Consider the following 13,876-nt stretch of genomic DNA (forward strand, 5'->3'; position numbering starts at 1 on the left):
GGAAAACCGCAGCGGAAGCTTTTAACTATAAACTGATAACGGCGCGAGCCAGCAATGAACGGGGCCGCAGGCAGCGAAACAAGATCGCAACGCAGCACAGAACCCGCGGGCTTGCACGTAACGGGGAGGAACCAACCCAGCCGGAGGGGGACTGGCAATCAAGGACAATGGACCCTGACCGATCCTGCCATCATGAACAATCAAGGGGGATTATTGGGGGCCAATAATCCGCAGCTGCAACGTGATCGCGGGGCGGGAAAAAAGCGCGGGAAGGGGGGAATATAACAAGTGATGCAATTGTACCAAGCCAGTCCTGGCTTTGCTTGTGACTACTACGTTACGCATGAGTAAACCTTCTTTGTGAACCACACGTGTCACGAGAGTTTCTCTGTCGAACGGGGCAAACCTTACATAAAGCCAGGACTCACCGTTAGCGCTACCCGGTACCACCGAGGAGCGTTTCCTTTTCCAATACAGGCATGACCAGCGACGAGGAATCTGTGGGTCAGCTGGAGCACGAGGAACCCAGGCTCGAGGAGGGACGGTCAGAGCCACCCGGGAGCGACGGGACAGCGGCCAGGACCGGGCGCCCTCCAGCCGAGCGGTGGTCGATGGGCGTGAACCAAGGGCCAGACGGTTCAGGCGTCACGATGACCCGAGGTTCAGGGTCCCGGAACTGCGAGTGGGACGAGAAGTTCGCCCGACTAGAGGAGAGAGTCGAGCGGTGCCTAGACGCCATGGAGGCGATGCTCCAGACCCTGCTACAGAGAGTGGGACCACCGGCGGTGAGCGAGGGGGTGAGCAACAGGGGTGGCGGTCCGGCACCTCAGCCGGCACCGCCCACGATGCCCCAGTGGGTGGACCGACGGGCGGCAGACGCCCTGAGACTTCGAGGTATCACTGGGAAGTTCTCAGGGGACCCTGAACAGCTGCCGCACTTTTTGACGCACGTTAGGGGGTTCATGCAGAGGGGTGGTCACCTATTCGCTAGGGACGAGGATAGAGTATCCTACGTGGCCGAGCTGCTAGATGGTCAAGCAGCTAGCTGGGTGGTCGGACTATACGATGCCAACGCGGCGGAACTACGGAGTTTCCCGGACTTCATGCAGGCGCTCCAGGACAGATTCGAGGACACATTGAGCGCCAAGCGGGCGGAGGACGACATCCTGCAGTTCAGACAGCGGGGCAAGTCGGTATCAGAGTACGCCCTGGAGTTTCGGAGGTTGGCAGAGAAGCTCACGGACTGGCCGGAGTCCCTGAGGGTGAAGTATTTTAAGAGGGGGCTCAATCCAGAGATCCTGGAGCGGACACTGGGGCGGGACGACCCGTCCACAGTGAAAGATTGGATCTGGCTGGCCGGAACTGCGGAATCGGCATGGCGGCAGATCCAACAGAGCGCGAGGCGACGGGACCAGCCGAGGGACCAGCCGAGGGAGAGAACCCCCGAGGAAAGGCGGAGCAGTCGGCGGCAGTCCACCGGGGTGCGAGAGGCGACCAGAGCCCCGAACCTGTGCTTCCGGTGCGGAGGCAGAGGCCACCGAGCAGCGCAGTGCCCGACGGAGCGGGAAGGAGCCTCACCACGGCCTGAAGTCAAGCCCCCGCGTGCGACCGGGAAAAGGGCCGGCGACCGACCACGGAAGGGGGCAGTGGCGGCGGTGACCGAGAAAGGACGCGGGGGGTGGTCGACCCCGGAGACGGCGTCCTCCGGAGAGGACTCGGAGCCGGCGGGAAACGAGGCGCGCTCGCACTGAATGGCGTCCCAGTGCGAGCAGGGGAGTCGAGGCGCGTGGACCCAATAGGAGATGAGGACTGCCCTCCGTTCCGGGTGAGAATACACATCCGGGGGGTGAGATCCAGAGGGGAGGCACAGCTGCGGGCGCTACTGGATTCAGGCTGCACCCACTGCTTGATGCACCCAGCTGTGGTCTCGGGGCTCGGATTACAGCTGAGGCGACTCCGGGAGCCCATTGCATTCAGCCAGCTAGACGGCACGCTGGCGGGGGGGGGGGCCAGCTCAGTATTACACCGAGCCGGTCCAGATGACGATCGGGAGTCACCGGGAAGAACTGAGATTTGTGGTGGTCCCGGTGGCCGACTACGCGGTGGTACTCGGCTTGGCGTGGCTACGGCGACGGAACCCACGGGTCGACTGGACGGCGGAGGCAGTGCGGTTCGGGGTCGACAGACCGGCGAAGTGCGAGAGCAGAGGGGACCGAGCCATGGAGACGGGTGCGGCCGCAACCACAGACGGGCAAGTGGAGGGTCCGGGACACCGGGAGACGGGGCGAGAGCAGACGGAGCCTGAGACCCGGCCGGCAACAGCAGCAGCAGCAGCGCCGGGACCCTGGAGACCCGCAACGATCCCGAGGCGTGGGGAGGCAGCGGCGACTGGCGAGACAACCGCAAAGAGAGAGGCCGGGCCCGGGGAACCCACGACGGGCGGCGGAATCCCGAGGCAGTATCGAGACCTGGCGGCAGCGTTCAGAGAGAAGGAGTCCGACCAGCTCCCACCACACCGGCCCAGTGATTGCGCCATCGAGTTAGAGCCAGGGGCGACCCTGCCTAAGCCGAAAATGTACTCCCTGTCAAGGAGAGAGATGGGGGCTCTGCGGGAGTTCATAGACAAGAACCTAGCGCGGGGATTCATCCAACCCGCGAAGTCACCATTAGTGGCCCCGGTACTATTCCGGGAGAAGAAGGATGGCTCGCTCCGAATGTGCGTGGACTACCGGGGGCTGAACGCAATCAGCACGGAGTACAAATACCCCCTCACCCTGATGAAGGACTTGATGTCGCATCTGTCTAAGGGGAGGGTGTTCACAAAACTGGACTTGCGCGAAGCTTACTTCAGAGTCAGGATCCGCGCAAAAGATGAGTGGAAGACGGCGTTCAACACGCCGCTCGGAAGCTACCAGTTTTCCGTGATGCCGTTCGGATTAAAAGGGGCCCCGGGGGTATTTATGCAGCTAATAAATGAGGTGCTGCACGACCTACTCTACAGGGGCGTCCTGGTCTACCTGGACGACATCCTCATCTACACCGAAACCCTGGCGGAGCACGTGAGCCTGGTGCGCACGGTGCTCCAGAGACTGCTGAAGGCACAGCTGTACGCGAAGCTATCGAAATGCGAGTTCCATCGAGAGCAACTAGACTACCTCGGCTACCGAATATCCAGCCGGGGAATTGAGATGGACCCGGCGAAAGTAAAGGATGTCCTGGGCTGGGAAGCGCCGCGAACCCGGAGGCAACTCCAAAGCTTCCTAGGGTTTGCGAACTTCTATAGACAGTTTATCCCGAACTTCGCCCAAATCGCCCTTCCCCTAACCGACCTGCTAAAGACCAAGGGCACTGGGAAACCCCCCAAGCCCAGCATGGCACTTGCGTGGACTGCAGAATGCCAGGGGGCGTTTGAGGAGCTAAAACGGCGGTTCACAGCGGAGCCGATCCTGCGCCATCCCGACCCAGATCGGCGGTTTATAATCCAAGTAGATGCGTCAGACGTGGCAACGGGGGCAGTCCTGCTCCAGCCCAGCCCGGAGGGGGCCATCCACCCATGCGCCTACGCCTCCCGCAAATTCACCGAGACGGGGAGGAGGTGGATGGTGTGGGAGAAAGAGGCGTACGCAGTCAAGTGGGCACTGGCCATGTGGAGGCATCTACTGGAGGGGGCAGCTGAACCGTTCGAGGTGTGGACGGACCATAAGAACCTCGAGGCCCTGAAAACCCCGCGTAAGCTATCCCCCAAACAGGCGCAGTGGTCCCAATACTTCGGGAGGTTCAGGTTCACACTAAAACACATCCCCGGGAAGCGCAACTTCCTAGCAGATGGACTGTCTCGCATGCCCCAGCACGCCAGCCTACGGGAGGAGATTGTGGACTCCATCATCCCTGCCAGCAGACTGGCTGCAAAGGCGGTGACCCGAAGCCAGACCAAGGGGGAGCGACGGGACGCGGCGCCTGAAGCAAGGCAAGGGTTCGCGGAGGCGGCGGAGCAGGACGCTTGGCTCAAGCAGAACCGAGAGGCGCTAACCAGCCAAGAGGGGTTGTGGTGGCACGAAGGAAAGCTGTACGTGCCCGAGGGTTGCCGACGGGAGGTCATGGAAAGAGCCCACGACAGCCGGAGCGCGGGGCATTACGGCTTCGTAAAGACGCCCCACTTAATCCGGCGGCAGTTTTGGTGGCCCACGCTCCGTAAGGACGTGGAGGCGTACTCGGGGGGTTGCCCGGTGTGCGCGACGGCGAAAGGGGCCAAAGGCAAACCTAGAGGGCTACTCCAGTCGGTAGCGGAACCCGACGGCCCATGGCAAGAGGTCGCCATGGACTTCATAGTAGAGCTCCCGGAGAGTAAGGGGAAGACCGCCATTTGGGTGGTTACGGACTTATTCTCTAAACAAGCGCACTTTGTAGCGTGCCGGCGAGTCCCCACGGCAGAGGGGTTGGCGAGACTGTTCGTGCAACATGTTTACCGGCTCCACGGCGCGCCCCGACGGGTCGTCAGCGATCGGGGCAGCAACTTCATCGCGCGGTTCTTGAGGGAGTTCCTGAAGCGGGTGGGGACGAAACAAGCCCTTTCTTCCGCGGCGCATCCACAGACGGACAGAGCCACGGAACGCCTGAACGGGGGGCTCGAACAGTACCTGCGCTGCTACGTGGGGCACCAACAGGACGATTGGGCGGAGCTACTACCATTCGCGGAAGTGGCATACAACAACGCCGTCCACAAGAGTACCGAGTTCTCTCCGTTCAAAGTAGCCACCGGGAGAGACTTCGTCCCCATGCTGGAGTTGCCTCAGCCGGAATCCCAGATCAACTCCCTGGACGCCTGGTTCGCCCAAATCGACGCGACCCGGCGAGCGGCGCACGCGGCATTGCAAAGAGCCAAAGCCGACTACAAGAAACACGCGGACCGCAAGAGGCTCCCCGAGGAGCAGTGGAAAGTGGGGGACCAGGTGTATCTGTCAACCAAAAACCTAAAGACGCACCAGGCATCGAAAAAACTCAGCCCGAGGTTTGTGGGGCTGTTCCCCATTGCAGAGGTCATCAATCCAGTAACCGTCAGGCTGACGCTCCCGAAAAGCCTCGGGAAGATCCACCCGGTGTTCCATTGCAGCCTGCTAAAGCTGCACCAGCCGGGGAACGCCTGGCACAAGACAGAGGGAGTGCCACCACCCATCATGGTCGGGGGGGAGCAGCATTTCGAGATCAACCAGATACTGGACGCCCGGAGGCACAAGGGGCAGACCCAGCTCCTAGTGCAATGGAAACATTTTCCCAAGTCCCACAGCGAATGGGTGAGTAAAACCCACATAAGGGCACCGGACCTAGTGCGGGACTTTTACAAAAAATACCCCGGGAAGCCGAAATAGAGCCGGGGGGGGAATTGTCTTCAGGGGGGCGGTATGTCAGGTTCGGTCAGCACGGGGCTTCAGGGAAGCACGGGGCTTCAGGGAAGCTCGCAGCCAGACCACGCGGAATCCACCGGCGGTAGCTAGCGGGGAAAAGAGGAACTGAAAGCGCCGCTAATTAACGGGCCACCTGCGCCCAGCCAAACAGGAAAACCGCAGCGGAAGCTTTTAACTATAAACTGATAACGGCGCGAGCCAGCAATGAACGGGGCCGCAGGCAGCGAAACAAGATCACAACGCAGCACAGAACCCGCGGGCTTGCACGTAACGGGGAGGAACCAACCCAGCCGGAGGGGGACTGGCAATCAAGGACAATGGACCCTGACCGATCCTGCCATCATGAACAATCAAGGGGGATTATTGGGGGCCAATAATCCGCAGCTGCAACGTGATCGCGGGGCGGGAAAAAAGCGCGGGAAGGGGGGAATATAACAAGTGATGCAATTGTACCAAGCCAGTCCTGGCTTTGCTTGTGACTACTATGTTACGCATGAGTAAACCTTCTTTGTGAACCACACATGTCACGAGAGTTTCTCTGTCGAACGGGGCAAACCTTACATTGACTACTTCAGAAAGTGGGTACAATTCCTCTCTTATAGCTGTAACTTAAACCCACCTGCTGCTTCTTATCACCTTTCCTAACTTTCAGCAGACTCCTTGCTCTGACTTTCTTGGCCTTGAACAACTGATAATCTCTACCATGAAAGCCATTGGCTTTTTACTTATCTTTCACAATTGGGTGGTTTTTGAACACAGATTTATGCTTTTCTGGAATAGCGCTAAAGTTGTATTCATCTCCTTTTGAAATGGGTTTAGCACTTTTACAGGAGCGCACTATACCCATGTCCGAAAGGAGTTTATCAAGCAATAATTCTTAGTTGAGCTCCTTTTGAATGCTCCTACAGAAAACACTAGCATAAAATTAGAGCACACTTTGACAAATAAATAAACCTGCGGATATAGCTGTCCGCCAGAATTCACCTCCTCCCTCACCTGGGTCCCAGACAAGATTAAGGAGAGTGATTGGTGGATGTTTTTCTGCTGGCTGGTAACACTTGGTGGGGAGGGAGGAAAACAAAGTCAGGGGAATCCCGTAACCCCTGCTCTTAAAGCACCCTCTATACCTCAAATAAAGATAGCATCATTTGCTGGCATTCTGTATTTGGCAGAATAGGAATAGCCATTGAGGCCTGCACTTTTTATGCCAGTGTAGTTTTTTTGCCAAGTGAAGGACTGGTAGGTAGTAACCATGAGGAAGAACCCCGAGAAAAAAATTGGTGAGATACTGTGCAAGAGAGGGGAGCTATTTTGTTGATATACTGCCATCTAGTGATGACAATTTTAAAATAGACGAGTAAAGTAAACGGTTTTTATAAAACTATTCTACTTTCTTATGTACTGTGACTTCATATTCAAAGAGTGAATTAGAATTACTACAACCAACCTATATCATTGTATTTCCACACTAGTTGGAAGCAATCTCTTACTTTTTGTTCATTAATATTTTGTTATTACAGTATTAATATATTGCATTCCAGCATTTTTTAAATAGTTCTATTTGTTTTCAGTACTGATTTTTGATAGTGTTGTATATGTGATGAAATGTCTGAGCCATGTGAAAAATGGATAGGGGCGATTAGACTTTTAGTCCAAAACATCTGGAGAGCTCCACCTAGGGAAAAAAAATTAATTATCTTTAAAGCTGCAAATCCTGTACCCAGCCTCACTGATTTTAGTAGGACCTATGTTTTAGTAGTAATAAAGGCTAGAATTGCACTGTAGGAATTCTGACCTGCCTCTCTTCCAAATGGTGCCCAGGGTAGCTATATCTATAACATTCAATCAAATCTATAACATTCAATTTTAATGGATTATTTGGAGATAAATCAATTTATTTGGAGATACTTCAGGAAACTAAATCAGGAAACAAGCGTATCCTTTGGTGTGAATGAGAGAGCCTTCCTTAGAGAAGCCCAACATAATTCTGTCACTGCTTACCTCTGGCTGAATGGTGAATATGTGACTCTTCCAAACAATGTTTGCTGACTGCAATTTGATCACAAAAGTATTTAATGCAAGTCTTAGATTCTCATTTCATGTGTTAGATCCTCCCCCTAAAAGGTCTGAAAATGTGAGGGTGCTCTGAGAGCCACCAAAGCAGTGTCTTGGGTAGTAGTAATTGGAGTTCCAAAATTCTCCCACAACACTCCTATGTTGAGAGGTACACTGATTACTGGTTGGCTTCTGGGTGCAATTCAAGATGTTGGTTGCCATCTTGAAAGCTTCTATGGCTCAGGTCTGGATATTACTGGCTCTGTCTACTTCCAATAGCTTTTGGGCGTGTAGTAAGATTGAGCAGGATAGGCTCGCTTGGGGACCCTTCCCTTAAGGAATTATCATCTGTACGGCCCAAGGAGTTGAGCCTTCTCTTTTCAGCCCCATTTCACTGGAATAGTTTACCAGTTCCCCACTCTGTTATGATTTAGGAGGGCTGTTAAAACCACCTCAGAAATCCCTGAGAGGTGATCTGGGATATGTTTGAATCTGGGTTGAGTTTGGATGTTTTTGTTCTAGGTGCCCTTCTTTTTAAATATCTTTTTTTTATTTTTTCTGCTTGTCATTTTGTTGTTTTATTATATTGCATTTTAACCCTTTTACTTCAAGAAGGGGAGGTACACTGTTTAGAATCCTGATGGACTGAAGCACCATGTAAGCTCCAGTACATAAACAATACATAAATAAATAGTGAAACGTGTTGGCATAAACTAGACATAATGAGATATTCTGTTTTACCTTCTACCTTTAATTTATTTTGCTCATTACTACTTATTTTCTGTTTTGCATAGCATTGCTTACCCACATGATGGGTCTTTCTGTTTTTATAAAACATAACGCCTTTAGTGGATGTCTCCATTGATATTCAGACTTTTCCATTGCCATTTTCAACAAAACTCATTAATTTTGATAATTGCACTTCATCAGTCTAAATTTGCAATTTCTTATCCTCCTTTCTAACTCAATTAATATAACAATGAATTTTATTATATATTATATATTACATATTAATATTTAATATGTTAAATATGTTAACAATAATGAATTATTTATGTATTATTTAATATTACATATTACATATATATTACAATATAATATAACAAACTTTAATTTTGAATTTTTGTGCCTTTTGCCCATTGAACTAATATAAAATCAGGTATAGTATTATAGGTATAGAGCTAATCAGGTATAGTAATCAGTATTGTGTGAAATGAAAAAGTTATTTTATGTAAGATCTATATCTTAAGTGCATTGATCTGTCCAAAATGACTAACTGCTTTTTCTCCCATTGTTTCAAGATTTTTTTCAGCTTAGATTGTTTCCAAGCAGTCTCATAATTGTGCATCACCCTTTCAGTTTGTGGGGATAAAACCCCCAGATACTTTATTGGCTCACAAGCTATTGGAATATTAGAACATGATGGTTACATTGTTATCTTCTTTTGTTTTCATTCTAGGTGTTAGGTTTTTCCTGGATACATTTTTAAAAATTTATTTTGGTTCTGAATTGTAATTTATATTGTACAGTGTATTATTTAATTGAGTAATACTATATTTATCATAAGCCATTGTGGATTCTGGATTTTCAGATTTCTGTGTACCATTTTGAAAATGATATGTGATTATGATAATCCCATTCTCTTTGTCCCCAGAAACAGCACCTATAGCTCCTCAACTTTTGATGAATCTGATGATTTGCCAATGACCCAAGACGCAGAGATCTGTTTGCTGAAGTCAGGAGAATTGATGTAAGCCCAGCTAATTTCACCATGTTTATCTGGAAGCAAGTGCCACTGACCAGATACACAATAATGTTAAGCCATTGTTTCTTTTAACAACACTGATTCATAACAAAATGTACTTGCAAGTAAGAAGTGAGCTTCCACATTTTGTGTCATATATGTTAGTCAAGCATTCTTTTTTGCTCTGATTTGTTTGTTTGTTATCTTCAGGCTAAAGTTGCCTCTCACAGTGGAGGAGATTTTAAAGTTTGGAGAAGGTACCAGAGAACTGTTCATTAAGTCAAGTACTTACAGCATTATTCCAATTACTGTGGACGAGACTGGCCTTACAATAAGTTGGGTATTTTCATCAGACCCAAAGAGTATATCATTCAGCGTGGTGTACAAGCAATCAGAAGAAACCTCTCTGGATCAATGTAAAGTAAGTCAGCCCTTCATACCAGAATTGTTCTCCTCCATGGAAACATTGCAGATAATTTAATTATGAACAAGTCAGCTCAACTAAGAAAATCTGTTGTTTGCTAGCAGAGCTACACCATTCTAGGTCTCTGTCCCAAATATATAATTAGCGATTATGCTCTACTTTTAGTGGGATTTACATTCCAATTAGACAATACCTGGTAAGGCAAACACAGGAAACCCCGGCCCAGCAGGGTGCCTGACCTTAGAAGCTCCTTAGTCAATTTCACTGGCCAGCCTCTCTCTCGGAATCCTGGTTAATTACCTTTTCTAAGAATTCCTAGAGGGTGGGCATTCCTTCTCACCTTTCAAGGAACAATAATGTCTTCCCAATAAAAGGAACTCCTGGGAAACTGCAAGGGGCAGCCCCGACAGCTGATCTTTTACATACCTGGCTCTGGGAAAATAAAGTCTTCTCTCTCCTTCAAGCAACCGCCTGCGTGTTTATTCCTGGTTTGGAGAAGAACCTCGTAAGCTTTCTTTCTAACAATACTGATATATGTTTTGCAGGTTCTTATTCCTATGACTCGCTGCAACTCTCACAAGGAAACCATCAGAGGGAATGTAAAAGTCCGAAACGCTGGAATTTACATACTTATTTTTGACAACACCTTTTCTAGGTTGGTGCAGCTGGAGAGCAGAGAGTATTTTTTATAGTTGTGAGGAACAGGAGATTTTAGGAATTATTGCTTATTTCATTCTTAATATTTTAAATATTAAAATATTTTTCTCTCTTAGGCTGCAGTCCTAATTATTTTATATTTTTGAAATGGATCCTTTAATCGTTCCTCTTCAGTCTTAATATGTCGTTTTATTTGGCTTCTCCTTGCTGTTTTATATCTTATGACATTCTATTGAATGAGGCAATTTTGCCATAAAGGATAAAAATAACTAACCATCCACTGTGTGGCTAGGATCACACTGACCTAGCACAGAGGAAGAGAACTGCACTTAAGAACAGTATGATTATTTAATTGTAATTGCATGCTCTTTGTTTCTCCTAGATGACTTTATTTTTACAATTTCAGTTTGACTAATATTCTTATGTTGTCTTTCTTACAGGTTTATCTCAAAAAAAGTATTTTTCCACTTATCTGTTCAACGGCCAGTGGTTTATGATGGAAGTGATTTTCCATAGTTTTTCCTGTATGAAATATCTTGGAAGAAGTTATTTTTATATGACTGTGTGTGTGTGCGCGTGCATGTGTGTGTGTGTGTACACACATACATATGAGGCACTAAAATCACAGAAGGATATAAAATCCTCCTAGAATTATGCAATAATTCAGAAACCATACTTAAATATATGTGCATACAGAAAGAAACAGCACTTCCATGAGAGCAATAATGATTCTGGATTGTGTGCCAATTATTCAAAAGCCATTTTGTTTGTTAAACAGACAATACAGTATATTCTGCTGGATTTGATACCAAAAATGGTTCTGAATACATATTTTTAAAAAGCTAAGAATAGGATATTTATTTTTCAGTTTAGAAGGTTTGACATATGTATAACACTAAGTGTTGTTGCTTATATTGCTTATGAGAAAGAGAGAAACGGGGGGAGGGGGGGAGGAAAGAAAGAGAGAGAGAGAAAGAAAGAAAAGAAAGAAAGAAAAGAAAGAAAGAAAGAAAGAAAGAAAGAAAGAAAGAAAGAAAGAAAGAAAGAAAGAATCAGTTTTGCACAAACATAGGATATTTTAACACTGATAAATTGGCTCCTCACCAGAACTAAGCAAACTATAGTTTAGAGCCTCAGAACCTGAAAGAGCTTCTTAAAGTTTCAGATTTTTAAAAATTGTTACAGTTTTATTATTTCATATGTGAACATTTCTATCAGTTAAGCCCTCCTGTATAGCTCACATGACCCTCGTTAATAAAAATATCCAGAATGGATTTACACATTCTGTTCAGAGGGCTCTTCCCCACCCCATCATATGAATCTTGGCAATACTCTTGCCAAGTTGTTATACAGCCTTATTCACTGTTAGCAGTTGCCAAATAGCACCTCCAAAATTTCCCATAGCCTTAGGACCTCACCACATCTAAATCTGGCCCTGAACTTGGTATTCTCCAAATGTTTTGGAGTTATAATTCCTGTTGGTTACGATAATTGAGAATTGTGGAAGTTTTTAGCCTAACATGTATGGTGGGTACAGGTTGGGGAAAGCTGTTCAGCATTCAAAAAGGTGGTGGTGAAGGGCTAGGATGTTAGATTTTTGCAAAAAGATTGGTTGCACCTCTCCAATTTGCAAAAACAGTATGTAATCACTTAATACAGAAGGCATATGCTGCCTAGGGATGAGTTGCCTGTAGCTGGTTGAATTAATTTGCGGTCTAGAAGTAGGCTTGAACTGACCTGTTAATTAACACACAGTTTGTAAACCAACTACAAATCCTGTTAAAAGGTTGGTCTATTATTTGTTTATCCATTCTCACAAAGGAGGGAACAAATTGGGTTCAAATAGGCTATATACACAAGCATGTTGATGTCATGGTTTCTTAAATCCAGATTCAAAGTTCCAAGTCACATGAAAGCATGATCATGCTATAAAATTACCAGGAAGGTAAAAGAAAACACATAGTGTAAGCTATTTTTAATCTAAACAAGTTATAGCTGTCCCAACATGTTATACTGATTTTGCTCCAGAAAAAAAAAATCCTGAAAAATGTATTTTTACATCTTATATCCTTTCTTTCTGCCCATTTTTAGGATTACCATATTTGGCAGCTATATTCATAGGTAACTTAAGCTGATAATCATACGAGTGACATGTTTGTGGAGGATAATCAATATTAATGAAATTGTTACTGCTCAGAAACAGACTTTACGAACTTTGAACATTTCCTCTTGAAGATACTGAACACAAGCCTAAAGGAAAATTTGAAACAAGGGACATTTAATAATATTTATAAGGAACAGGATATGCACTTAGTTAACCAATACTTTGTCCCAGCCTTTTCCAGTTCATGTTGAGTATTACAGACTCCTGATTCCCAGACACAGCGCTTGGATTTCCCTGATAACTGCTAAGCATAGACTGTTCTTTTTTTCTTTAACAAATATTTATGGTGGAGAAAGAAGGTAGATTTTCTGGTTCCTCAGTTGGCAAAAAAAGGTGCTAAAGTGTGTGAGGAGTGGATGGTACTATAACACAGAGCTGTACTGTTTTCATGCCATCCACTAGACCTTTTATCTAGCAGAAACACCAGCATGCTACTAATTATTCTTTTTTTTGCACCTCTACTAGTTAGCTTTGTTTATTTGTTCAGCCAGTTCAGGGCTAGGATATGAGCAATAGGACTTGTACTTCTCTACTTGGTATTATTACAGAATACTGTGCAGGTCTGGTTAGTGGATTTACCAATGCAGTGGAGATATTTTGAGAATGATGTACAAATCTCTCAATGCTTGTATAATCCCAAACAGACCTGTGAGTTGCCTGATATGGTTAAAAAAAAAAAAGCTGATAACTCAGAAGCAATATGATAGAAATTGTACATGTACCACTTCTTTGTTGAATGTTATTATTATGTGCTAAGAGTGTATTTTATTTTGAGCTGAGCAGCAATAAGCATTTAATGCTAAAATCTGGAATATTGTTTGCCATGGATTGTGCAATATCAAATGGGTTTAGCACTAAAATCCCCATAATATTTTAATGATGGCTCTTCTCAATCTATTTTACTATAGAGTTTTTAATAGAATACTAATTTTTCCAGAAATATGTTTCTTTGGTATATCAAAGTAATATGAAAAGGATGCTGTCAGATATACTGAAAATGTATTATTTTAAATATACATTATTGATGAAAATATGTCTGAGTAATTTATCTCTATTAACTATAAAGCTTCAGTTTCAAGTGCTTACCTATACAAACAAGACAACTCCCTACTCCCACCACCCTTACTACCACCAAACCTCTAGCAGAGAAGGAAATTTATTTATTAGAGGAATTTTTTTTTTTAATTTAAAAAGCTTCTCCGAATTCAGTCTGAAAAGTTGGGGGCAGGGGAAGAAGCTAATTAACATGAAATGAGAACATGGTCAAATCTTCTTATAAAAAAATACAAATATGCAGTTTAGCTGGAAATATCTGCTCCAGTGCATTTCATTTCAATTTGTCCCTTGTTGCATTCTCAAATCTATGTTTCCTGTTCATAGCATTGCAAGCTCAGGTACACTTTCCCATCCTCCTAAAATAACACTGAATG

The 13,876-nt window shown here is 46.5% G+C and overlaps 1 protein-coding gene across 2 annotated transcripts in view; it reads left to right on the plus strand.

The window, feature by feature from the left end:
* FYCO1 (FYVE and coiled-coil domain autophagy adaptor 1) overlaps window positions 1–13,134 on the plus strand; it is a 49,233-nt gene extending 36,099 nt beyond the window's left edge. For both annotated transcript variants that reach the window (XM_088150909.1, XM_088150910.1), the window contains 4 exons: window positions 9,112–9,207; window positions 9,412–9,622; window positions 10,171–10,280; window positions 10,723–13,134. In XM_088150909.1, the coding sequence (XP_088007035.1) occupies window positions 9,112–9,207; window positions 9,412–9,622; window positions 10,171–10,280; window positions 10,723–10,798 (493 nt within the window). In that variant the 3' untranslated portion in view covers window positions 10,799–13,134. The remainder of the gene's footprint in view (window positions 1–9,111; window positions 9,208–9,411; window positions 9,623–10,170; window positions 10,281–10,722) is intronic.
* Window positions 13,135–13,876: the final 742 nt, after the last annotated feature.

This window comes from Python bivittatus, unplaced genomic scaffold (genome assembly GCF_059951505.1).
Source record: "Python bivittatus isolate LINGU-HERP-01145 unplaced genomic scaffold, Pbiv_v1 ctg000610_np1212, whole genome shotgun sequence".
In the NCBI taxonomy this organism is placed as follows: Eukaryota; Metazoa; Chordata; class Lepidosauria; order Squamata; family Pythonidae; genus Python; species Python bivittatus.